The sequence below is a fragment of the Pantherophis guttatus genome, chromosome 4 (assembly GCF_059756535.1).
Source record: "Pantherophis guttatus breed Tessera chromosome 4, ASM5975653v1, whole genome shotgun sequence".
In the NCBI taxonomy this organism is placed as follows: Eukaryota; Metazoa; Chordata; class Lepidosauria; order Squamata; family Colubridae; genus Pantherophis; species Pantherophis guttatus.
Window position 1 is genome coordinate 82684913 of NC_142066.1, and position 27868 is coordinate 82712780.

The window sequence follows — 27868 nt, forward strand, 5'->3', positions numbered from 1 at the left end:
CCCCCTCTCTGTGTGTCTCTGTCTCTCTCTCTTTCCCCCTCTCTGTGTCTGTCTCTCTCTTTCTCCCTCTATCTGTGTATTTGTCTCTCTCTTCCCCCCTCTCTGAGTGTCTGTCTCTCTCTCTCTCTCTTTCCTCTCTGTGTGTCTGTCTTTTTCTTTCCCCCTCTGTCTGTGTATCTTTTCTCTCTCTTTCCCCCCTTTCTGTGTCTTGCCTCTCTCTTCTCTCCCTCTCTGTATGTCTCTTCTCTCTCTCTCTCTCTCTCTCTTTCCCTCCCTCCCTCCCTCCCTCTCTGTCCTTGTCCCTCGGGGAGGAGGAACCTCTGAACTGGTGCTGGGTGGTGGGAATCTGACGTCCGGAGGCCGATGATCCACGTACTGAAGACCAGATGGAGGCAATCCCACAAAAATATCTCTTGTCGCTTGTGAACGCTTCTGGTTAGGAGGAAGAGGAGCATGGTGGGAGGAGGCTTGTCTGGTGTCAGAGGGGTGTTGAGCGTTTTGTGGCTCCTAAGTGGGGTTGAGCCTCCTCGCTCACATCTTTGCCTGAGGGCATCGCTGGCAGCCACTTCCTGCATTTCAGGAGGTCCATGCTCTTCCCGCTGCTGCTCGGCCTCCTCGATTCACGGAGGCAGGAGGCAGCGGTTTCATTCGCTACCTGTGAACTCCGGATGGCAAGCAGTCAAGCAACAAGCCGGCGATCTGCTGGCTGCCTCTAATCTGCAGTTTACTCGTGAGCACCATTGGCCTTTCTTCCTAATTCTCCCGGCCAATAGTGCTCAAGAGTAAACTGCAGCTAGGAATCTCAAATACGGCCGGGAATGAACGTTTGTGTGGTAGCCAGTGGCTGGAGTTATTAAACAGGCGGCCAAACTAAGTGCCTGAAGGACCCCATCCCGTCACTGGGAGTCCAGACGATTTGGTGATTGGTGAGTGGCTGGGCTCCTTGAGAGATGGAGTTTGCAGGCGGCTTATCTACCACTGGCTACAATCTTCATTCTGATGAAGATCTTCATTTGAGATTCCTAGCTAGGACTAACTTTGGCAGCTTCTCTCTGCCGGAGAGCTCCCTGGACACAGCTTACAGCTCTGAGCCCAAAGCAGTAGGAGACATGGGCTGCCTTGGCACCACCAGCTTTGGGCTCTTAGCCATCCGCAGAGCATGCGCTCTAATTGGCACCGAGCCCAGGGTCCCAGGAGGGTGTGGGCAAAGACTTTTATGGGTTTCTTTCTGCCTTGCAGAAGCAGAGATGGGCCCCAGAGCACACAGACCGCAGCACAGCACTCTCCCAAGGGCTGCCTACCCACCCCTGTCCACCTCATTAGTCCAGCCGGTGATCTCCTGCGCACTTCCCTTGCAGGCAGGCCGGCTTCGGCAACCATACGGGGAGGGCTCTGGGGCTGCAATCTCCCATACCCTTCTCTTGCAGGCAGGCCAGCTTTGGCAACCACATGGGGAGACACAGAGAAACCCCCGCTAAAGCAACTGCCTTTTGTCTCTGACTTCTGTTCACAGAGAGAAGGAAGAGGCAGAGGCGGCAGCAGCAGTGGCAGAGGAAGGGGCCAATCGCTTCGCAGCAGCGTCGTTACCTGCCTCCCTTCACCTGGCTCTCCTTTAGCGACCCCAGCCCTAATCCCACTTCGTCCCCCACCACCTCCTGCTTACCTTCTGTGGTGGCTGGTCCAGAGTCCTACCGCTGCTGGAAAGCAGCTGGTAAAGAAGCCTCCAAAAAGGCTTCTTTGAAAGCCACTTTCTCCTCAGGCCTCCGAAAAGTACCAGCAGAAAAAGCTACTGCCATTGTCGCCATGTTCTTCACGCATGCGCATCTCATTGGACTTGCAAGGCAATGGGATGCGCGTGCACGAAGAACATGGCAGTGACAAACATGGCGGCCGGGGTGAGCAACCGGGCAACTGGTTCGGGGGCGTGGCCAGCCAGCCATTGCTAACGGTTCTGTGATCTTGGCCAAATTTTTGCCAACAGTTCACGCGAACTGTTGTGAACTGGTAACAACCCACCACTGCACCAGGGCATCATATTCAGCCTTACTGAGCAACTGGGCAACATCATTTGTGAGTCACAATCAGGGCTTGGGGTTTGGAAATATTTTTTCTGCTACCTCTTCAGTGGGGCATGTTAATTGCCTGAGTTGCGCACCCCCTCCCCCATGGAATTGGCAGGGAGGTATGACTGCTTGGGCCTTAGTGCCACAGAGCAAGAACCAGTCTAGGGAAAGCTTTGCATGGAGGTAGCTGAAGGGAATAGCCTCAGTCTGATTCTGAATGGTGTGTGTGTGTGTGCTACTCCTATAAAACAGACAACACAAATATCCCGAACAAATTTCCTTCCCACCAGACAGAAATCCAAGGTATTCAGGGTTTGCTAGATCAACCACTCCCAAATGCCATCCCTCTATGAATCCATTTAACTGATTACAACATAAACGAGGCAAGAAGGAAAACTTTACAGTGAATTTCCACCCCCCCCCCTCCCATAGTCTTCCCAGCTGTCTTCTGAGACTTTGAAGAGAGTCTTCAATCTCCACTTGTCCATCTCAGGGTCCTTTCTTTCAAGTCTGCTGTATGGTGTTAGGCTTGGCTTGGTGGTAAGACCGGTGAGTCAGGCTTGGGAAGGTCTGTTCCACTCTGGTTGCACTGATGACTGGATGACTGGATCCAAATCCAATTCCTTGGTTCGAATGGATGGAGGGTCTCTTCCGGAGGCAGCATCTGGGTCAGTGTGATCTGTTTCCAAAGGTTTATTTATTTATTTATTTATTAAATTTATATCCCGTCCTTCTCCCCGAAGGGACTCAGGGCGGTGAACAGCCGAGAATTAAAATAACATACAATATAAAAGTTAAAATAATTAAAAATAAATTAAATTAAACGGCCGCCCCAATTTAAAACCCCTAGCAATACAATTAAAAAACTAACCCATAAAACCTATTCAGGCCAGGCCGGCTTGCTGAAATAAAAACATCTTCAGGGCCTTACGGAAAGTGCGGAGATCCAGAATCAGCCGTATTCCGAGAGGTAGCTCGTTCCAGAGGGCGGGTGCTCCCACAGAGAAGGCTCTCCCCCTGAGGGAGAGTTGTCTGTGCAGGGCTGAAAAACATAAGGCCAAGACCACTTCCCCACTTTGTGGTTGATACTCCCAGAAAAGGCATTGTTGGTCTGACCTGAGGAATGGAGAACGGGATAAGAGATGAAGAGGTGGAGTGGGAGTGGATAGATAGCTTGCAGGGAGTTTAAGAGAGAAAAAAACCATCAGTACTGCAGTTGTTAATCAGATAAACCAGTCATAACAAAATGAGGACACCACAGATGGGGTGAGAGGTGGGCGGGGGGAAGAAGCTGGATTCTCATGTTTTCTCAGGAAAAGAATGGACAGATAAAATTACCTTACACCACATACAGTAAACTTTGGGCAGTTCTTAAAAGTACAGAGGGGGCAGGGAGAACACAGTTCTCTTCACCCTGTTTTGCTGGCCAGGCAAACTAGGGTTAAGGTATTTTGCTTTGCTTTGCTTTAACATTTTTTCTAACAATTTAATCCCCCCCCGTCCCCCGGATCAGAGACATTTAACATACAGTTATCTCGAGGGCACACAAAGACTTACACACAAAGACTTACACACACACACACACACACACAAGAGAAGGGAAAGAGAAAGAAGAGATCAGTAGAACTCTGTTCACACATCCTGTTTATTCTCACTATAAATAGTATAGCCTTTATTGTCATTGTACATCATGTATACAACAAAATTGGTTAAATCACTGTTAATGCCTGGTGGCGCAGCAGACTAAAGCACTGTTATTAACAGTTATTAACATCAGCTGCCTGCAATTACTGCAAGTTCAAATCTCAAACCAGGCTCAAGGTTGACTCAGCCTTCCATCCTTTCTAAGGTAGGTAAAATGAGGACCCAGATTGTGGGGGCAATAAGCTGATTTTGTATAAAAATATACAAACGTATGAAGGCTATTGCTTAATGCATTGTAAGCCACCCTGAATCTCCGGAGAAGGGCGGCATATAAATCATTTAAAAAAAAAAAAAAAACCCACAACTTAAATTAGAAAGGCAAACAACTTCACAAACATTAATTTCTCAGTGGTTACATAGAAGAGGGGGGGGAATCAATGTTATTACTGTACTTTTTGCACTATAAGACACACTCCCCCCCCAAAGTGGGTGGAAATATCTGTGCATCTGATAGAGCGAATATTGCGGCGGGGGTGAAGAGGATTGTCTTTCTCTTTCAATAAGCTCATTGCTCATTATGTCCTTAAGTGCTAGCATCTGCAATTAGCTTCTTGTTACAATATTTTCTATAGGTGTCTGGCTGGAATGTGGAATGGGCTTCAGGCATTTTTTTTTTAAAGAAAATTTTTTATTTTATTTTTTTTTAAAAAAACAAAAACAAAACATAAAAACATTTTCATTCCAAACAATTAAAGACAGTGTATCATTTTTTGTGCTCCTCCTCTCTTCAATTTATCACTAAACATGCTAGTTTATTTCCAAAGGTTTCAACATCCATTTATATCATAATTATCTCCAATTCTTATTCTCCATCCATTGATAAAATAAATCCCATATCAAATAATATTGTCTCGTATTTCAAATGTCAGTCTATTAATTTCAGTACATTCCATCATTTTCTTAATAATTTCTTCATCATTAGGTAATTTTTCTCCTTTCCAGTTTTTAGCAAATAAATTCTGGCTGCTGTCAAAAAATTCATAATTAAGTATTGCAGTTCTTTATTATATGTCTCGATACGATCCCTAATAAAAATATTTCTGGTTTAAAGTCAATATGTCTCTTTATCATTTTTTCCAACCATGTGTGTATCTTAGTCCAATATCTCCTTGCTTCTATGCGTGTCCACCACATGTGGTAATAGGATCCTGGGGTCTGATGACATTTCCAGCACTTCTCAGATTTACTCTGGAACATTCTGGCTATCCTTGTCGGGGGTAGATGCCACCTGTAAAACATCTTATACAAATTCTCCTTATTTGCTATAGACATTGTCATTTTATAATTATGTGACCACAATTTTTGCCATTTCTCTAAATCAATACCATAGCCAAAATTCTTCCCCCATGCTATCATTGATTCTTTAACTTGTTCTTCTTCCAGTTTAACCTTTAATAAATAACCATATAGCTTTTTAAATACATGATCATCAGAGCCCATTAAGATCTTATCTACAGTAGATTAGTCAAGTCATTATACAAACCTTCTTCTTTGAGATCTTCTCGATATCTAGAAAGTATTTGCATATATGAAAACCAATCCATCTTATATCCTTGATCTTCTATATCTTGCTTTAGTTTAAGTTCACCCTTTTCATCCAATAATTCCTTATATCTTATAATTTGTTCCCCTTTAAACGTCACTGGATACGAGAATGCTTCAATTGTGGATATCCAGACTGGTACCTTCAAATAGTGATATTTTTTAATCTTCTCCCAGTTCAACCATAAAGCTTCACATACTTTATGTCTTCTAAAATACCCCTGTATTTTAGTTCCTTTATACCACAAAAAAGCATGCCATCCCAACAACAAATCATGTCTCTCCAAATTTAACAATCTAGTATTTTTTAATAATATCCATTCTTTAATCCACATTAAGATAGCTGCTTGATGATAAAGTTCAAAGTTAGGTAAACCAAAACCACCCCTCATTTTAGCATCTTGTAACAATTTAATTTTTATTCTTGCCTTTTTCCCTTGCCAAATATATTTCAATATCATTTTATTCAAATCTGTAAAAAAAAACCTTGTCCAACTTTTTCGGAATCGTCTGAAATAAATACAAAATTCTAGGCAAAGTATTCATCTTAATAGTTGCAATTCTCCCAATTAAAGATAGTTGCAAATTTCCCCATTTTTCCAAGTCTTGTCCTATCTGTCGCTTAACCTTATTGTAATTATTTTCCTTAAGAGAACTACACCTTGCTGTCAATTGTATCCCCAAATATTTTATCTTATTCATGACCTGCATATTTGAAATCTCCATCAATTCTTCTTTTTGCTTTTTTAACATATTTTTAGTCATTATCTTTGTCTTCTCTTTATTAATTTTCAAACCAGCTACTTCCCCAAACTCTCCAATGCTTTCTAACAATTTATTTATTGACATTAATGGTTCTTCAATAATAAAGACCAGGTCATCTGCAAAAGCTTGCAACTTATATTATTCTTTCCGAATTTTCATACCTTTTATCTCTTTTTCTTCTCTAATGTTTCTATTTAAAACTTCCAATGTCAATATAAACAATAGTGGGGACAGTGGACATCCTTGTCTATGCCTTTTTCTATTTCAATAAAGTCGGACAATTCTCCATTTATCATGACCTTGGCCTTTTGTTTGGAGTATATAGCTTCAATTGCCTGAAGAAATTTCTTTCCAAAGCCCATCTCCTCCATTTGTAACGTCATAAATCGCCAATTCACGTTGTCAAAGGCTTTTTGTGCATCTACAAATATCAAAACCATCTGCTTTTCAGGATGAGCTTCATAATATTCTAAGGTATCCAAAATTATTGTTATATTGTCTCTAATTTGTCTTTTTGGCAGGAATCCATTTTGGTCAGAATGTATAAAGTTATTCAAATATTTCTTAAGCCTTTCTGCCAATATCGTAGCAAAGATTTTATAGTCCACATTTAGCAGGGATATAGGTCTATAGTTTTTGATTAGTTGTGGGTTTGTCTCTTCTTTATGAATCAGTGTAATATAAGCCTCAGTCCATGTTTTGGGTATTTCTCTTTTTGTCATTACTTCATTCATAACCTCCAGCATTGGGATCGATAAAGATTCTTGTATTCAGCTGGCAGTCCATCTGGTCCTGGTGCCTTTCCATTTTTCTGTTTCTTAATTGCCTCAGTTAGTTCCATCATTGTTATGTTTCCATCCAACAGCTCCTCAACATCTTTGGGAATTTGTGGTAGTTTTGCTTTTTGTAGATACCTTGCCACTTTATCCTCCTCTATTATATCTTTCTTGTACAGTTGTGTATAGTATTCCTGTATTATTTCCCCCATCTCTTTATTTCCAAATCTACTCTGTCCTTGGTGATGTTGTAATATTTTTCTTGATTCTCTTTCTTTTTTCAATTTATATGCTAACCATCTGCCTGGTTTATTTGCATTTTCAAAATAATTCTGTTTGGCAGCTCTTATTTTTTGAATTAATTCTTCCTTCTCCAGTAGATCCATTTTGTGCTTTATAATATCCATTTTAATTTTTACATCTTTCTTATATGGATCTTTCTGGAATTTCTTTTCAAGTCTTTTATGATCATCTATCAACATTTTAAGGATTTTTTTTTTCTTCACATTTCTTTTCCTTGTATAATCAATAATTAATCCTCTGGCAAAGGCCTTCATTGTATCCCAACGGTTTTGTGTCAGTGTTTCTTTCTTGTTTTCCTTGAAGAAAAAATCCAGTTCTCGATTCATTTTCTGTATGAAATCTTTCTCTTTTAATATTGTGCTGTTTAATGTCCATCTAGATCAGTGGTTCTCAACCTTCCTAATGCCGCGACCCTTTAATACAGTTCCTCATGTTGTGGTGACCCCCAACCAGGGGTGGGTTCTAAATTTCTTTTACTACCGGTTCTGTGGGCGTGGCTTATTTTGTGGGCGTGGCTTGGAGGTCATGTGACTGGGTGGGCGTGGCTAGCTGGTCATGTGACCGGGTGGCCATGGCTATGTGTATAGGGACTACTCAGAGGGCTGAAAAAAAGTCTTTTCTGACAGGTCTTCGCACTTTTGACTGGTCCTCACACTTATGACCATCCTCACATTTATGCCTGTGCAGCATTCTTAACAACCATGTCACTCATTTCACAACTGCTTCTCTTCACCATGGTAACAAGATAGGGCAAAAACATAAAATGTGAGGACAGTCGTAAGTTCGAGGACTGGTCAAAAGTGCGAGGACCAGTCAAAAATAACTTTTTCAGCCCTCTGAGTAGTCCATATGCATAAAAGGATACAGCAATAGAGAGGGATGAAGGAAGGGAAGGGAAATTAGAATAGGAGTGAAGGTAAGAGAGGGAGGAAGAGAGGAGGAGAAGGAGAAAGAGGAAGTAGGGAGAAGAAGAAGAGGGGGGGAAGAGAAAGTAAGTAAGAAAGAAAAGACAAAGGTGGTAGGTTTGAGGAGAAAGATTGCTGTACAATAAAAAAGATGAAAGGGAAGAGAGCCAACCCCAAACAAATATAAAGATATTAAGATAAAGAATGAATTGTTAAACTTTAAAGAATAAAAGAGAACAAATATGAATAAATAGCAATAATTAGAAACACACATACAAACATACAACATATTTTCTTTGAACAGAGTATTTGGCCGGTCCACAAATTTAAACAGTTGTAGGAGGTTAGCAGCCACCCCTTTCCTAGAAGAATGAAATATTTTGGGAAATATTAAAAAGGCAGAATATTATATTTCCCTGGATGAGAAATGGAGAAGCATATTTTACAGACAAAGCAGCTCCCACCTTCTTGCCCCCTACCCTTTGTTAATGGGCCAGAGGCAGAAACTCAATCCTTTGTCAAAGGACATTTGCAACACAATAGCAACAGAAACTAACACAATGGGCCCCATCAAGCCATGTGATCCTGTTCACCAATTAAACCATCTTTCCAAGCAGTCTCCATGTTTCCAGTGTCTTTTTCCCCACTTGGAGCAGAACCCAGAAGGATATTTCTTCCAACACAGTATTTAGTCATTTCAATTAAATTTACAATTTCTATATTTCCTTTTTACCATATTTATTCCTCAACTATTTTTTTAAAAAACCAATATTACCCTTCATCCTCATCTCTAATCTTAATCAAATTCAATTTTTCCCTTCTATTCTATATTATACCCCTTTGCATTGTCATCTATTTTTATATCCATCTTCACATTGGTTAATTATGTAATACAGTTGTTTAATACAAATTCAACATTTTAATATAAATCAATTAGTTATATAACTATCTTTTTTGTATATTTATCAATATGAACATGAATATTCCAATTATTTCCATGCAATCCAATTTCTTACAAATCCATTAATTATATTTACCAATAATAATAAACCAAATAATTTCCCCCATATATTCCTCCAAACCACAACTTAACCATTTCTGCTTTCAACACAATATACAATTAACAGTATCTCAATTATTACAATTCCCTAGTTAAATAGAGCTTTTTTTCTTTTGTGTTTTAAAATCTTGAACCTCCTCTTGCCCTAAATTTCCCATTGTTTGCAGTTTTGTACCTAACTTTTTTGGTGAGGAAAAAGAAAAAGAAATCTCTCTGCCTCATTTTGTCACGTTGCAGCTAAGACCCTGCTTTCGCTTTCTCTTTTCAGTATAGCTAGGGGGAAAAAAACTTGCTCCAGGAATTTACCTCTTTGCAGCTAGCTCTTTGAAGCCCCGCGGCAAGAATTTAAAGTTTTTTTCCCTCTAGCCATCAGCTGGGACTCCGGAGCAGCAATAGATTGGGAGTGGGCGGGGTAAGCGAACGGCGACCGGGCGATCCAGCAGAGGCAGAGGGTGAGTGAAGGCGGGGGGGGCGAGAGAGGGCTTTGGCGACCCCTGGGAAATGGCCGTTCGACCCCCAAAGGGGTCGCGACCCCCAGGTTGAGAACCGCTGATCTAGATCTACCTTTTCGCCCTTTCCAAATAGCAATCACCGGGTTATGGTCCGCCCATAGGTTAGTATCTATTTTCACTTATTCAATATTTAAAGTCAATTCCATTGTTGTCCATATCATATCTAATCTGGACCAAGATAGATGTCTGTCAGAGTAGAAAGTATATTGTCTATTTTTTCCATTTCTCTCCCTCCATATATCTTTCAAGTTTATTTCCTCTATCATTTTAAAGAAAGTCCTCGGCAATACCTTTCTACTATGTTTTGTTGTTTTGTGTGTTTTATAGTCCAATTTTTCATCCACAATTCCATTAAAATCTCCCATCATACAGACATTTTCATACTCCATTTCAATTATCTTATTATGTAGTTTTCTATAAAGTCACTAATTATTGTTAGGAGCGTAAATTGCTACTAAAAGTAATTTTGTATTGTTCTACCTTCTGGATCAGCGTATTTCTGCTCTGCCATTAGTGCGTTTCTGATATACAAAGCAACTCCTCTTTTTTTTACTTTGTGACAATGATAAAAAAGTTTTGCCAAATTTTGGTTGAATCAATAGTTGTTCATGTTGTTTTTTAATATGCACTTCCTGTAAACAAATTATATCAAATTTTAATTTTTCTAGTTTGTGAAATACTATTCTTCTTTTACTGGCCGAATTGAGTCCATTTACATTTATTGAAATTAATTTCCTTTCTTCTATATTCATACTTTATAAATAGGTTTTGTTGCTCTAGTCGATCTAGCTTCACATTGTTCCTTGTATTCCATAACTCTGCCAATCGCTCCTTCTGTTGCGTCCAGCATTATCAATTCCTCTTCAGTGGATTTTATTGGAACTAATATTGCTTGAGTTTCAACTTCCATATCCACTTTCTCTTTAAGGAGAAAGTAGTTCTCCTCACAGAAGGCTCTCGCTTTGTCAGTTGTATTTAACCTGTATCTTTGGAATTGCCATGTTAGACCTACTCGTTCTGGGAACAACCATCTGTAGTAAATCCCTTTTTGCAGCAAAACTTTGGTCAAAAATTGATATCCTCTTCTTAACTCTCTCACTTTCCTTGGAATTTGTCTCAGAACTGTCACTTCTTTCCCTTTGTATTTCAAAGCCTTGTCACGAACAGCCTGAAGAATTTGTGTCTTAATTGATTTCTTAGTAAATCTTATATGTACTTCTCTTGGAAGCTTATTAGCGTGGCGTATCCAGTATAAACTCGATAAATTTCAACAATTCCTTCCATCATCTTCTCTTTAGTGACTTCTAATGCCTCAGCTAGAATCGTGTTCATGATCTCGGCTAAATTCTCTCCTTTTTCTTCCTCAACATTTTGGAATCTTAAGCAGAATTCTGCTTTATCCATTTCCCATCCAATTAAGCCAGAGGTTCCTTGTTCTACCTCTCCCAATCTGTTCTCAATTTCCTTCATTTTTCCTTCTTTTTGGCCATCTCTTTCCTCCAATTTAACCAATCTTTCTTCATATTTCGACATTGTTTGTTGTATATTGACCACCTTTTCATCTGTTTGCACTAATTGCTGTTCCATCCTTTGTTGTTGCTGTTCCATCCTTTTTTGTTGTTGTTCCATTCTTTGAAGTGTTTGTAGAATCGTTTGTGTCACTGGTTTTTTTTCTTTCTCTTCTTGTAACATTGTCTGGATGGAACGTTGGCCTCCAGGCAGTTTTTTATTAGCGTCTTGGTCTTTTGACTTTTCTGAGGCTTTTCCTTATGATTAATATTTTATTTGGGATAATGGGAGGACTTGATTTTTTCTTACATCAGCAAATTCAATAATGCTATAACTTTTTTAATATCTTGGCCTGGGTGAGGAACCCCTGCAATACTGTAATGTTTTTGTGTTTACTTTTTCTTATATTCATATCAAAAAGATTCTTGACTGGTCTCTCTGTTCAGATTCCTGGATCTTTCTTCACATATAAAGGTACCCATGAACCATTCCAATTCCCCAACCCTGATACTGTTTCTGGCCTATTCCTTTTGAATTTTGCTCCACCAGGTTTTAGCAAAGTCTACTAAATTGACCATTTTTAATTAAAACTTTTAATTTTTATAGATTGTTGGTTCCCTATAATCTGTGAATTTGTATAGCAACACTGGAATCTCGGAGATCACATCACTGAAATATACCCTTTTTTATTTATATATCATATCCTGTTTATTTTATGCAATAATGTTCCCTGTTGTAAGGTCTTGCCTCTCCAATCTTCCCAAGAAAGCAGGACTCTTGAAACGGCAGTTGTTCCAGAACGAGCTTTTATTGAAAGATTTGTGATTACAAGAGATCTAGGTAAGAACTGAAGCTTCCCACTTAAAGCCAGCTATTTAAAGCAATGCTAACCAAACCCCTCCCACACTACATCATTGCAGGGAAACAGAAAAAGAAACTTCATATAGAGATTAGCACAGTAATTAATGCAGGAAACAGATACAGAAACTTCATATACAGATCACTCCATTCCTCCCCTCTTCCTCCCATCAAAATGCCAGCTTCCCTGTAGAAATATCTAGGACCTGACCGCCTCTCTAGAAAAACGGGAATTTCACCTGAAAGAAAACAAAAGAGGGAAGGGAAGACAAAGGAAACATAAAAGCAACGAGGTTTGTCAGGGTACAATTGATGAAATATACGTACTAATTTATGGGCATCACATGTTTTTTGTGAACTCATTCATTGTGTGAGAAGGGGAGGTGTTTCCAAGTCACCAGTTACTGAGTGGTCCCATGGAATTTCCCAGAGTCAAGGATTTCCTGAACCTCAAAATGTTGTTCACCCTCCACCATAATAAGGGGTGGAACAGGGGTAGTAACCACGCTAAATTCAGAGCTGACTTCAGGCTTCAATAAGTTACAATGGAAAACGGGGTGGACTTGCTGTACTGACTTAGGGAGATGTAATTCCACCATGACAGGGTTAATATGAATTTAAAGCCAGCTATTTAAAGCAATGTTAACCAAACCCCTCCCACACTACATCATTGCAGCAAAACAAAAACAGAAACTTCATATAGAGATTAACACAGTAATGCTGGAAATAGAAACAGAAACTTCATATACAGATCACTCCATTCCTCTCCTCTTCCTCCCACCAAAATGCCAGCATCCCTGTAGAAATATGGTCTATCCTGGAGAGATATCCTGGTCTATTTCTCTCTTTTCCCGCAGGATTTTTTTTTTTTTTTAAATTTGATTTATATGCCGCCCTTCTCCGAAGACTCAGGGCGGCTTACAATGTGCTCAGCAATAGCCTTCATCCTTTTGTATATTTATACAAAGTCAGCTTATTGCCCCCATAACTGGGTCCTCAATTTTATTTAGAGTCCTCTGGTTCACATTGTTTGTCAGGCTTCCAAATATGTTCTCCCTAGGCTTTGTGAAGCATAGGGAATCTCTTACCAGATGCCCTTTATCTATATCAGGGGTGTCAAACTGGATTTCTTCGAGGGCTGGATCAGCCTTGTAGTTCTCCATGGGCCAGTGGGGGGCAGGGAGCAGTGGGGTGATGGGACAGATGCCTCCTGCAGCACTCTGCCTCCTGCAGCACTCTGCCAAAACAGAGTGCGGGAGGGCCCCTCTGCCACATTTTCGGCCTGAATGGCCTCCTGCAGCACTTTGCCAGCCAAAACAGGCTACACAGAGGCCCTGTGAGGCACCCGCACAGTCCATTTTCGACCTTCATGGCCTACAGCAGCACTCTGCCAGCCAAAAACAGGCCGCATGGAGGCACCTCCACGCAACCCATTTTTGGTCAGTAGGGTGCTGCTGGAGACTGGGAAGGCCAAAAACGGGCCATGCAGGTGCCTCGCAAGGCCTCTACGAGGCCCATTTTTGTCCGGCAGAGGCACTGTGGACCAGTCCTTTGATATTTCCAGATGCTGCCTGCGGGCCTTGAGATTGATACCCCTGATCTATATGATAATGTCAAAAAAGAGAATGTATTTCTAGAGCCTCTCTTCGTTATTAGCTCAGTGAATTAAATGTGTTTCAGGGTCTGTACAAAATTATTTCTAGTTTCAACTGTAATATCTTCTGAACGTCATGCAGTTGCAGAAAATTATTTATTTGTTAAGTTGATATGTTGTCCATCTCACTCTGTAAAGTAACCCTTCGCAGAAAATGTTGCTGGTTTTGTAATATAGTGATAAAATCATTAGCCTAATGCTAATATTTAGTAGATTAAAGATTAATATTTAATTAAAAGCATTGATAGGCTTAGGGAAAACTCTTAAGTTGTATTTCAAATTAAATTAAGATGGCAAAATATTATGGGCTTCCTGAAGTTCTCATCTTTCACTATGAATGAATATGGATATGCTTTATATGTGATTGAAACAATTCTAAATATTCTTAGACCACATTTTAAAAATATTTTGATTGAAGTTAATTGCTTTTATATATTACAAAATGGGATTTACAATGACTCTGTCAGACTACATGGTAGGCAAATTATGTATACTAAAATTCCACAGAATTGTGCCAGCCTACTTGAGTAACTCAATCTATACAAGTTGAACTAGCAGCGGTGATACTTCTCAGTTTATGCAATAATCAGTTATGTTTATAGTTTTACAATACTTCTTCAAGTATATCTGATACCATTTTTACTGATTTATTGTTTCATCTTCTGAATCACATTTAAAGAAATATTCTGGAACTAATGTTTAAACTTCAAATGTTAATGCAACAATTTTCTTATTTTAGAGTATTCTGGAACTGGGCCCTAAGTACCTGAAATTGTATACTAAAAATATTCCTTCCTGGGTAAGTTTAATATTTTATGGCACAAATTTTATCAGTGACATGATTTTTATACTATATAAATATTAATGTTATATTGGTCTTTTCAAGTAAATTTTATTATTTAATCTGTTATTCTATCTGTTTTAATAGTAAATTTTATTTTATTTTATTTTTTTGCTATTTGTCCAACATTTGTTTATTATCCCCATTTTTATTTGTTTAAACTCTGATTTGCATTATTCTGATATTTATTTTCTGATCAAAGTGTTTATTTATGACCAGGTTTTGTGCCCTGATAACAAAAGCCATATGAAACGGATTAAGGTCTGGTCAGTTTCAGGCAGCAGTGTAAGTTGGCCAAACCAATTAAAGTCACCAAGCTGAGCATGTTAATTTATGGTTAGGATTTTTTAGGGGTGTGCTGTGTTGCAAAGAAAAGCAATTCTGGAAAAGATAGCTTGTTTAAACAATTTCTCATCAATGTGAGAGAGTAAAAAAAGAGGGAAAAGTTAGGCACAGGACACAGTATGGAGAACTTTATTTGAATAAGACAACAGCAACCAATGATCTTTGTACTCTCTCTCTCTCCCATTCTCTCCTTTTCTATTTCTGTCACATGTTGACTTAGTGACTATTTCACTTAATAACCAAATTGTTGGAACATAATGCAATCATTAAAAAAGGAGAGGATATATTTTATGAGTTCAGTAAGCTACTGTCAACCCTCCTGGATAAACCAGACAGGAAACATAACTATATCAACTATACTACTTATTATAAAAGCTATATTAGTAGATTCTTATGAGTCCGAAGGTACAAACTTTCAAATGCCACTTTTAACATTTGATCTGTTAAGGCAGGTTCATTCTCCTCCTTCTCTTCTCTGATTATTTCCCGGTCAGCATCTCTTTCCCTCATCCTACAATGACATTCACATATTCTATTTCAGCTACTCAACAATGTTATAAATAAAAAAATACTGATTCTATAAACACAGTATTGCAAGCACAGGCAGAGCAAAATACTTGGCTTGCATGCTGCTTTTTCTTCCATCAAAATATTTTTTCAACTTATTCCCTATTAGTTGGTAAACAGGTTGCTATTGCATCTCATTGCAGAAATAGATGCAAGTTATTATTAGTTTTTAAATCGGTAAAATCATGGCTTACAATTAGATTTAATAATAAAAGAATGGCTGAGACAGTAATTTTGACCATTCAGAAAAACATAAGCAAAAATCTTTATCCAGTTCCTTATAGCACATCTTGAATGAAAACTTCCTGATTTATTTAAATTTAGAATATGATTCAGAACAAACAATTATGTAAAATTAAAATAGCTATTTTGCTATAATAATTATAACAAATTATATGGATTTGATTTTTCTTCAAATCCAACAATTTTTCTCATTTTTTTTCCAGAAAATATTCAGTCATCACTGTTAACTATAGTTGTCCTTATGTCCTTATGTGGAAATCTTTCAAATATATATTCACTAGTACTGGTCAATTCTTTAAGTATTTCCTTCAAACTTTAAACAGTGATGACTGAATATTTTCTGGAAAAAAAATGAGAAAAATTGTTGGATTTGAAGAAAAATCAAATCAAGATGTAGATGAATCAGATTTTGCCCCGCCTATTTTTAAGACTGAGTTTCTTGCAGTTTGGGAGCAGAATAAATGCAAACAAAGTTTATGGAAATTGCAATCAAATGTAATAGATCCAGTGGTGGGATTCAAATTTTTGAACAACCGGTTCTATGGGCGTGGCTTGGTGGGCATGGCTGGGTGGTCCTCTGACTGGGTGGGTGTGGCCAACTTGCCATTACTCACATTGAGGGGCGCCTCGCCCTGCCCCTCCCCGCCACTCCTTGTCACGCACGGCCTCAACGTATTTATAGTTCTGTAAAAATGTTGTTCACCTTTTTTTCAACTTTATTAAAGTTTTTCAACTTTATTACATACTATAGATGTATTTTCATGGACCACTGAAAGGAGGAAGTGGCTCACATGCTTTGCCCAAGAGTGTGATAGGCAGATCACAAAACAGGCTTTTGAGGGGCTTCAACAAAGAGGGGTGGGGCAATATATTTTCCAAAGAAGCAGAAGGCAAAACAAGAAGCAATAGATGGAAACTGAACAAAGAGAGAAGCAACCTAAAACTAAGAAGAAACTTCCTGACAGTGAGAACAATTAACCAGTAGAACTACTTGTCTCAAAACCTTTTGGGTGCTCGATCACTGGAAGTTTTTAAGAAAAGACTGGACAGCAATTTCTCTGAATTGGTATAGGGTCGTTCCCCCCCAAAATCCTTTCTAAGTCTTATTCTATTATTCTGACACCTTTCCCAGGCCCTCCACTCAGATTTTGACATCCTCAGTTTTCCTGCCTGAGCAGAGGATTAGTCTAGAAGACCTCCAAAGTCCTTTTCAACTCTTTTATTCCATTATTCCTGAGAAACACACACACACACTCAATTTAAGCAAATTTCTTTGTTTTGGAGACTTTAGATTCAGAAGGTACCTTGGAGGCCTTATAATTCCACCTTCTGCTCAAGGCAGAAGACCTCATACATAAGCAAATTCACAGACATCCCGGCTTTGGCTGCAAGAACTGTAGGCAGTCTTCCCCACCACACACTTCCTTCTCCCGCTGCCCCATGTGAGGCAGGAGGCCTGAGAGAAAGTGCCTGGTCTGGACACACAGCCCTCCACGACGGAGCCCTTCCCTGGGAGCAAAGCAACGACTTACTGATCCATCCTGAAGGTGAGCTCCAGAGCGGTGGTGGCAGCAGCAGGAGAGCTCCAGTGCAGCAGCAGCATACTCCATGTGGGTGGCCCTCGGGGAAGTAATTTTCTCTCAGGCTTCCCACCCATCAAGATGTTGCTTGATCTTGCAGCCGCTTCTTGCGGCCCTTGTTGGTGCTGGGCATGCCTTGGGCACTTGGAGAGATGCTCCACATACTCTACGGGTTGGCAACTGTTTCTTTCTGCCGCTGCTCTTGTTGAGTGTCTTGTGCAGCACAGCTAAATTTAGCAGCCGTGAGCCACCACTTTCCTCTAAGTTCCATCTGTAAAGCACTGCAGCAGAGAAGCAGCCAGGTTGAATGCTGTTTCTTTCTGCCGCAGTGCTTTCCGGATGGGACTTAGGGAAAAGCGGCGGTTCAGAGTTGCTAAATTTCACTGTGGTGTGCAAGATTCTCTTCCAACAAGAGCAGTGGTGGAGAGAAAACAGCTGATAACCCAGAGAACACGTGGAGCAGCTCCATGTGCTCTCAAGGTTAGCAGCTGCTTCTCTCCACTGCTGCTCTTGCTGGGAGAGTGTCTTTCGTGAGCCTCGGGCACTCGGGGAAATGCTCCATGTGTTCTTCTGAAAATGGCCCGAACTGTCTGCTTCTTTCCACTGCAGCGCTTTACAGATGGGTCAATAAGATAAGAAGCTTATCCAAACCGCTTCAGCCCACCTGCACCAATGCCGCCCCCGCCTCCTCTGCTACTTGGTTCAGGCTAGGGCCTAGGCTAGCTGGGGAGCCAGGAAAGCAGGCGAGGAAACCGGCTGGGCCGTGGGCGCCATGTAGGAAGGCAGGCAAGCTGGCTGGCTTGCAGAGACTGTGTGGTCAACGCAATAGATGGGGCCAGCTGCATGCCGAGGCAATCCAACTGGGGTAGGCAGCTGCTGCCCGGGGAGGAGGTGGACTCAAGTCTATGGGGCTGGCTGCAGGGCAAGGCGATTTGAAGGGGGTAGGTTGCAGCCTGCAGGTGCAGGTCGACCACCCTTCCCAGCCCCGCTTCCCCAAGGGGGTACCCAGCTGTGCTTACCTGTTCTGCTGCTACAGCGGTCAGGAGCAGTCTGAGGTGGGCGTTTGGGAGCAGGCCAAGACGAAGAGGAGGCCGCCGCATTGTAGGCCACGTCAAAGGCAGGCAAGCTGGGCTGCGTGGCCACATGGTCGAAGCAAGGGAGCCAAAGAGCAGCTGCAGCTATGCCTTGCTGTGACTAAGGCACCAGCCAAGGCGTGTAAGGCCACTAAGTAGTGGCAGGGAGTGGGAGGGGGGGTCATCCAGCAATTTAACAACCTGTTTGGCCAAAGTGGTGCGAACCGGTTGAATCCCACAACTGAATAGATCCAATCTGGAGGACTGTTGTGTCCCATCAGCAGCCTGTGCAGATTGTAGCTGATTCCGACAACAAGGAGGCTGGTGTGGTGCTGCGTCAGCAGCCTATGCAGCTGGCGCTCAAGTCGGACAGTGAGGAGGCTGTAGAAGATGTGGTGCCAGAGGTCGGGATTCAGCCAGGGCCTTCAGAACCTCCAGAAGCTCCTTTAAGTGAAGAGGAAGAAGAAGAGGAGCCTCTTCTCAATGCACGGGCACGCAGAGCTGCCAAAAGGCAGGAGTGGCTCCTCAGGTGGAGGTCTCCTCGAGAGTAAGGCTTGGGGCTAATTGGCCACTCCCTTAGCCTATTTAAGAAGGAACACCGCTTGCAACAAGCTGTAGAAAACAACTTTAGTTCACTCTCCTTCGTGTCTGCAAAATTGCTTCTGGGCTTTCTGCCACCTTTCCTTATCTTAGAATTCTGGTAGGCTGTTAATTAATTAATTTATTTACTAGCTGTACCCGGCCACGCGTTGCTGTGGCCCAGTCTGATGGTTCCGCTGGGCTAAAAGAGCGAGGCTGAAGTTCCAAACTCTCCACGAACATTTGGTGGGCGTGGCCAACTCGACATCACTCACTTTCATCAGTCATATGACAGCCCCCGAGCCACGCCTACGCAGCTGGTGATTAGGGCAGAGAACCGGTTGCTAAAAAACTATGGGGACCACAAAATCCTCCCTCTCTGTCTCCCCCTCTCTCTCTGTATCTCTCTGTCTCTCTCTCCCCCACTCTGTATCTCTCTATGTGTCTCTCTCTCCTGCTCTCTCTGTATCTTTCTCTTTTCCTCCCTCTCTCTGTATCTCTCTCTGTCTCTCCCCCTCTGTATCTCTCTATGTGTGTGTCTCTCTCCCCCTCTCTGTATCTCTCTATGTCTCTCTCTCCCCCCTCTGTATCTCTCTATGTCTCTCTCTCCCCCCCTCTGTATCTCTCTGTCTCTCTCTCTCCCCCCCCTGTATCTCTCTATGTCTCTCTCTCCCCCTCTCTCTGTATCTCTATGTCTCTCTCTCTCCCCCCTCTCTCTGTATCTCTCTCTGTCTCTCTCTCTCCCACCCTCTATCTCTGTATGTGTCTCTCCCCACCCCCCATCTCTCTGTATTTCTTTATGTATCTCTCTCCCTCTCTCTCTGTTTATCTCTGTCTCTGGCCCAGCCTCTTCTGCATCCCCCGCCATCGCCCTTACCTTTTCAGGTCAGGCCTTTGCAGCTCTCCGCACCACAGCATGTTATGTTAACAATATATTTGTTTCTACTCTCCTACCTATCTTAAGCTAGAGCCCATTACTTTAATTTACAACTATTTATATTTTATAGAATTATGAATTTCTATATCTAAGTTTCTATTGCTATGTTTGTAGCACTATATTTTTCTTATCTGGTTTTGAGCTCTTTAAATCTTTCCAATCGAATCCAATCAATCTTTAATACAGGTAGTCCTTAATTTACAACCACAACTGAAACCAAAATCTACATTGCTAAGTGAGAAATTTCTTAAGTGAGTTTTGCCCCATTTTACCACTTTTTTTTTGTTGCCACATTTGTTAAGTGAATCACAGCAGTTGTTAAATTAGTAACCCTGTTGTTAAGTGAATCTGGTTTCTCCATTGACTTTGCTTGTCAGAAGGTTGCAAAAAGTGATCACATGACCCAGGAACAATGCAACCGTCATAAATGTAAGTCAGTTGTCAAGCAGCTGAATGTAAATCACATAACCATGGGGATGCTACAGTGGTCATAAGCATGAAAAATGGTAATAAGTCACTTTTTTCAGTACTGTTGTAACTTCAAATGGTCAGTAAGTGAATTGTTGCAAGTCGAGGACTACCTGAGTCTTCGGTATCTGGACTGCTGATATTTTTTTGTTGATATATTTTGGAATTATACCTAGTGAAAAATTTGTGATTTAATTTTCAAAATTCATGTGGTAAAATGTTCATTTTCTTTCATGGCATTGCCAACATTTGTTACTAAGTAATTTATCTATCCTGGAAATTGTTGATGGAGTGACATTTCATAACCAGTTTGCTTTTCCCCAAAATTCCCTTCATCTGTGCTTCCTATAAGTATTCAAGTATATATGTGCAAATGCCCATTTTTAGACATTTCATTCAGTAAAAACACAACTGCAGCTGTGGTGTAGTATGTTTCCTCAGAGAACAGAGCAACAATTTTTATAGCATTTTTAAATATGTAAATGTATGTGCTACCTGAGTCTTCTGTATCTGGACTGCTGATATTTTTTTTGTTGATATATTTTGGAATTATACCTAGTGAAAAATTTGTGATTTAATTTTCAAAATTCATGTAGTAAAATGTTGGTGTGTTGGTTTTACATCCAGAGGTAGCGCTGTTTTTCAATGTTTTTCAATTTGTCAATGTCTTTCAATGTTTTCCAATGTTTTTCATGTTTTTACCTGTCACAGGTGTGACATGTATATACTATAGGTATATAAAAACACGCCCGTAATCGAATGCAACGTTGTGTCAAAATTTGAAAGCAATCGGTGAAGAACTTTCAGAGATGTGCGGTTATGTACAAACGGACATTTACATTTTTATTTATATAGATTTATTGGTTCGATTTATATGCCACCCTTTCTCCGGAGACTCAGGGTGGCTTACAATGCGTTAAGCAATAGCCTTCATACTTTTGTATATACCTGCTTAGTAGGGCTTTCGCCCCCTCACCCAAGCGGTGTTCTTTTTTATACAAAGTCAGCTTATTTCCCCCACAATCTGGGTCCTCATTTTACCTACCTCGAAAGGATGGAAGGCTGAGTCAACCTTGAGCCTGGTGAGATTTGAACTTGCAGTAATTGCAGGCAGTTGGTGCTACTTAACAGCACTTTAGTCTGCTGCGCCACCAAGGCTGTTAACACCAACTGTTAAGACAGTTCTTTAACAGCCTTTGAATGATAAAGACTAAGTTATTTGAGGAAAATAAGCTTTGTATAGAGTTTGTGTGTGCTGCGTTCTTTGGGGTCCATAGCTGGGGCAGAACAAGGACATTGTCCAGGTTCCATCTGTTCTTATCATTTCTATAGGCTTTGGAAGGATTTTCTTGCCTGTTTGGGACAATTATCTTGAAATTCTTGATGTGTCTAATATTTGGAATATCTGACGATGTAAGTTAAAACTTAGTTTTTATTTTTGCTATCAGAGTAATGTTTGTATATTTTGTATTCTATTCTGCTAATATGTATAACGTTAAAATTTCATATTAAATGCCATTGTTTTATTTGAAGTTGTAAAAATATACTTGAGAACTATGCCTATGAATAGAGTATTATAGTGTAGTTTAAAAAGTAAATTAATACTATGTTTACATCTATTAATTAATCACCCTCCTTAAATATCTTTATCTTTCATTGGGTGTGCTACCTGAAGAAAATTATGGAACACAGCAATCATTGTGCAGTAGTAGGTTATTTGACAGTTTATAAATGTCTTAAACTATGGCTATATCAGGTGTACTCTCTGAATGATGTAGTTGAGTTTCACAGCGCTTTTCCTTGGAGATTTGAAGCAAGTGTCAAGTAATACATATCCTGCTCTTGGAATGAAAAACTAAGCCTCCATTTGTTACCGACACCCAGAAGCTACTGACACTTTTGCAGAGGCATTCTTCTGCTCCTTTTTCCTTGGCTCTTTTATGGTGGTGGACATGCTGGGAATTATGTAGGTTGCACATTTTGTTGCTCACAGTGAATTGCAGAAGTATCTGGTTCAGATTATTAAAAATAGGGGATAAGAGACACTTATATTAAGTGTAATAATGATAGAAATAATTAATCAAAATCTTTTTAATAAATAAATAATGAGAATAGAAAGCATAATTGAACTCCAAATAACTTAGGCAAATAAAAGGGGAAAACCCATACATTGTTTTATGAGTTGTGAGAATAAATATATTCCTGTAGTGATTTACCAGCAGTATTTTAGGCAGCATTAAATTATTTATTTATTTAGCAGCATTTCTAAACTATTCAAGTCTTGAATTGTCTGGTGGAAAATAGTGAAAACAAGAAGAAAAGTCAAATTCAAATTTTGATTTTGAATAGTATAATTAGTACAAAATAGTATAATTAGAACAATAAATCATATAAATCATAAAATCTACTTTGCCCTTCTGTCAGTTTAAGCCAAAGACTTGGTGGGAAAGACCTCCAAAAGGAGAGGACTGTCTCAAGTAGAGATTATTATTAAGAACACCTGCCATCTTGTTGACATCTATGTATCTCACAAACAACAGAGATTCTTAGCAGGCCACCTCTGGGACACCAGATTGGATGGGTATATTCTATTCAATAAAGTATTGTTTCACATAATCCAGTACAATATTGTGTAGGGCTTTAAAAGTAACAGCACTTTAAATATGCATGGAAGCCTACTAGTAACAATGCACCAACTTTAAAATTTGTGTAATTTTTAATCAGCAGATTCATTCCATTACCAATCTTGTCACAATAACTTTGCATTAGTTGTAGCTTCCAGGTCATCTCCAGTGGCTGCCACAGAGCTAGTTACAGAGTAATCTAGACATGAAATGCTGTTTCATGGAAAGGAGACGTAAATAATGTGGAAATAAATACAGTGAAACATATATGCCTTCCAATTTCCTAGCCTTTTTAAAATTAGAATTCTGCCCACTTCTTGCAGTGTATTCTGATATGACAAACAAAACTGAATGTAGTTATCAGTCAATAATGGTTACTTCCCCATTTTACATTACAGCTCACATAATACTAATTTGTCTAAGAAATGCTTCACTGTTATTTTTTTCAATTAGGTCCATATAAGTAATTTGTTAAAAGCAAAACTTACCGGTTATAGAGATTTTGATACATCAATGTATACTTGTGCTGTGGAGTTTGATTTCATGGAAAAAGAGGTAAGTATAATTGATTCATTTATTCAATACATTTCAATCCTTTTGCAATTAAGATTAAAATACTAATCTATTGATATAGGTAGGTTTTTGACTTACAACTAAAATTGGGCCATCACAGTACTAAGTCGTGATAGTTGTAAACAAATTGGCCATATGTCAGACCAAATTTTATAACTTATTTTTTGTCAGTTGTTAAGCAAACCAATGGTTCACTATGGGTGCGGTTTTGGCAAAAACTGGAAGTAGGTACTGGTTTTCAGTAAAACATGCAGCCACATGATGACAGGGCACTGCAAATGGCTATAAATGTAACCATGTTGCTGAGGTCTCAAAGTTCAGTCATGTGGCTAGAGGAACAATTTCTGGAACTTCAAATATGGATTTTAACTAGTCCCAGTGTAGGTGTGTTATAACTTCAAATGGTTACTGGGTACTAAGTTACTGGTCTTAAATCAAGGACTAACTGTAGTAAAAAACCTTTTAAAACATACAATTTTTAATCTGTCTTTTTTCTACTTTGCCAGCTCACCTCCATCCAAAATGATATTTTGGCTAGACTGTATATATGTGTTTTTGTGTATGTACAAAAGCGGAGAAACTTCAAAAACTCTGTCTAAACACTATTCTGAATAATTAGCATATGATTGACAAAGTGCTCAATTCTCACACATGGGAAATTTATATACTATATACATTAAGGGCGAAGTTAAGAAAATGCTATTCAGTTTAAAAGTGAAATTCTAGTTTAAATAGTTTCACTTATATAAAAGCCAATTAAATTCTACTTCAAAACAAGCCCCATCTAGCATAATAGAAATGATCAATGAAATGAGTTCAGAATAAATGCATATTTATTTATTATGGTCCAAAGGCTTCCCAGTCCAAACCAAAATAGTTCGCTAAATATGTATTGCTGAAGTGATAGGCATAAATAAGAATTATTTCTGAATGGGAATTGATCATTTAAAGTATACAAAATAATCCACATGAATCCAATGGAGAATCCTTTGTAAATAGAAGATTCTAAATCCTGTGATGTGTTTATATCAGTGGTGGGATTCAAATAATTTAACAACCGGTTCTCTGCCCTAATGACCGGGTAGGTGTGGCTGGGCGGTCATGTGACTGGGTGGGCATGGCCAACTCGATGTGCTTCTCCCCCCGAGGGGGATCTCCTTTGGGCTTTATCCTGGGATACCAAGACGAAGTACATGAGCTCTGGAAACCCAGCAAAAAGCCTAGTCTGTCTTTGCATGGAATTACAGGCAGAGCAGGAAGTTTGCCTGGCTCCAGCCGGGGAAACTTCCATCTCTGGCCTCAACTTTTCTCTGCCAGGTAAGAATTGGTGGTGGCGGGAACATCTCCCTCTGCTTACCCGCCCAATGCCATTCATGCAGACTCCTGCAGGAGTCTAGGGTGCAAAGGAAAACGCTGAGCGGCTACTGCAGGACAATGTACAGCAACACAGCCTGAAACTGAGCCCCTGCAAAACCCACTGCTCTGGCGGCGTGGCAGTGATATCACCCATGCCTTAAAAGAAGTGAACCCTGGACCAGAAGGGAGTCCCCCACCCCACCAAGGGCTTCCCGAGAGTGCAGCCCAGTCTGGCGCGGTGCAGGGATGTGAGCGCGTGGGGAAAGCTCCCTGCTGGAGCCTGGGCAGACAGCCCGCTGCAATCTCATTTCACATCTCCACCCATGCAAGTTTGCTAACAGAAGCAACTGTGTTTGCAGCTGGTTTTCACTGGAAGCGCGGCACAAATTGCATGGCCTCTTGAGCAAAGGAGCTCCCAGAAATGGATTTTTTACAGCTGCCTCTTTTCTCAGTGTGCATGAGAAGTTACACCCACCACTCTTTCCATGGCAACCATAGGAGCTGCAGGAGGAGGGGGGCTGCTGTATAATCCTTGGATGGTTTGCAATGCTATGGTTCCAGATGAGAGGAAAGGGAGAATAACGCATTTCAGATGAATACCAATGAAGGGGAACGTTCCCTGCTGACCCTCAGGGGAAACTCCCCTTCCTCTCACACACAGTTCCAGCCCAAACTTCTGCACGCAACTGCGGCCAACGCACTGGCCCCTGAGTGTGACGGGCCCGGAGTGATCTCCCTCCCTCGCTGCTCACACCACTATGCTTATTGCAGCTGTTTGCGAAGGTGAGGCCGACGGCAGGGGAGAGACCCACTCCGGGCCTGCTGCTCTCAGCCAAAGGGCACAGGCCACCCTGGGGGACATGGCAAGGTTCGTCCACCTTTTGGGCCCGTCTCACAGCTTCTGCAGGGCCTCCGGGTGACTGCCTCCCAATTGCCCTCCCCTCCACCTTGAGTCCCAAATCCAGCCCATGATGGGAGGACGTGTTGCTTTCAGGCCAGCCAAGTGGTGAGCGAGCAGCTTGCAGAGCACCATTCTAGGGCCAAGTCTGCTCCGGTGCACTGAGGTGCGTGCATACAACCTGGGACATCCACCCGCCAGGCCAAGAGTGCTGCCACCAGGCTCTGGCCCCATTTGGATCTGAAGGGCAGAGCAGCTGGCCTGGCGGAGATATGTGGAAACTTTGGAGCCCCTCGAGACTGGTCTTCAGGATGGATCCGGTCATCCAAGGCTTTGCTGTCCGGGAAGGGCTCTGTCATGGAGGGCTGTGTGCCCGGTCCAGGCACTTTCTCTCAGGCCTCCCGTCCAGAGGCCTTGCTGAAGCTGAGAGCTGGGCCTGAAAGCAGCTGAGCCGAGCCTCCTCCCCCCCCCCCACCTGGCCCGGCAGCCCTTCAAGGTGGCCCTTCAGCCGAGCATAGCAAGCCTGGAGTGGGTCTCCCTCCCTCGCTGTTGGTCTTGCCTTCTCAGGCCAAGCAAGGAGTGGCTGGGAAGGGAGTGGGGGGCGGGGCCAGACAGTGGTGGGATAAGCCAGTTCACCGAACTGCACAAAAAGATAGCCACCAGTTAAGCCGAACTGGTGCAAACTGGCTGAATCCCACCACTGGTTTATATGATGTCTTTCTAGAATGATTTTCCTAATGCAAAAAATATAAATTAAAAAGTTTCATTTTAAATGAAGGAATTTTACAAAATAAACTTGCATATGAGCCTAGCTGAGGCAGAAGTTTTTAAGTAGAAAGGAGGGAGACAGAAATCCATAGATGTGATAGTTGAAAATGCCAGACAAAATAAAACACTAACTTATTAATTGTGACTGCTTACTAACAATGAATTTTTTTACAGTTTTATTGTAAAATTTCTCTACATAAAAGTTTCTTTAATTTCAGACTCCAGTTAGATATATGAAGACGCTTCTGCTTCCAGTAGTCCTTATTGTTTTTTCAGTAATTGTTGTAAAGGTATGTCATCACTCTTTTTTCTTTTACCTTTAGCATATTGTGTCACATGTTAAAACAAAATAGTTCCTGGAGATCAAATTCAAGGTCCAGTTTTCAACTACCCAATTTTGGTGGAACAATCCCAGGGATCCTACCATCCACAGAAAAACAATTTAGGGGTTGAATGCATTATCAACTTTCGTTATTCATAAATGCAGATGAATACTACAGGTTTGAATGTATTGAATAGTATACACTCTTAGGCAAAAAACATCAGAATGAGTCTTTACACCTTTTCCTGCCCTGAAAAGCTTCCCAGCAGATTAATTCATAAGTTTATAGAAATATTGCTAGGCCTCATTTAGTGATTGCAATTTGTTTCAATGAAATGGTTGCTAGGCACACCATTTATCAGAGAAAGTGAGAAACTGGGAAGATTGCTGGTTGCTGCCATCTAATTCAGATAAAATTCTCTCACACAGTGTCCTTTGATCTGGTTTTTCCCCCTTTTTTCCCTCCTCTCAGCTATCTCTTCCGGAACTGTTTCTCTGCAGTGTAGCAGTTCCCTAAAAAGTGCTAACTGCAAGTTAAGAAGCTGAGCTCTGTGGCATTAATTAGTTGATTGGAACCCTTAGTTGGCAGTTGCTGTCTGAAATTGACCAAACTTTAATTAATTTCACATGGAAGGTATTTTTGTAGTAACTGCACATATTGGTTGGAAAATTATTTTTATTACCGTTTATTACTGTTATATTTACAAATGATCACTATCCAAGGCAGTTACCAAATGAGGACTTCTTGTGCAGAGGGTCTTGTGCAGAGGGTGCGAAATGGAGGAATTATTTGAAATTAGCTATTATGTGCAAAATACTTTTATTAATTGTAGATGATTTTCCCTCCATCCCACCCCAATTCGTACTATAATTAAGAAAGTCACATTTTAGACTTTTTGTCTGATGCTGTAGATAAGCTTTTCAGGTGATATAAAGAAATGTATCAAAGGAGAAGGGGAAAGGAAAAAAAATTACTTCCACACATTTTCCTTCCTCTCACTTTTCAGTTATACCTAATAGATTTATTTAGTCTTTTTGCAATA

At 40.7% G+C, this 27868-nt stretch overlaps 1 protein-coding gene across 4 annotated transcripts in view; it reads left to right on the forward strand.

Annotated features, from left to right (window-relative positions):
• DPY19L1 (dpy-19 like C-mannosyltransferase 1) overlaps positions 1 to 27868 on the forward strand; it is a 170587-nt gene that overhangs the window by 107092 nt on the left and 35627 nt on the right. For 3 of the 4 annotated variants that reach the window (XM_034409296.3, XM_087894069.1, XM_087894070.1), the window contains exons 13-16: positions 14391 to 14450; positions 21617 to 21697; positions 23362 to 23463; positions 26722 to 26793. In XM_034409296.3, coding sequence (XP_034265187.1) covers positions 14391 to 14450; positions 21617 to 21697; positions 23362 to 23463; positions 26722 to 26793 — 315 coding nt within the window. The remainder of the gene's footprint in view (positions 1 to 14390; positions 14451 to 21616; positions 21698 to 23361; positions 23464 to 26721; positions 26794 to 27868) is intronic. The other variant, XM_034409389.3, reaches the window with a different exon arrangement.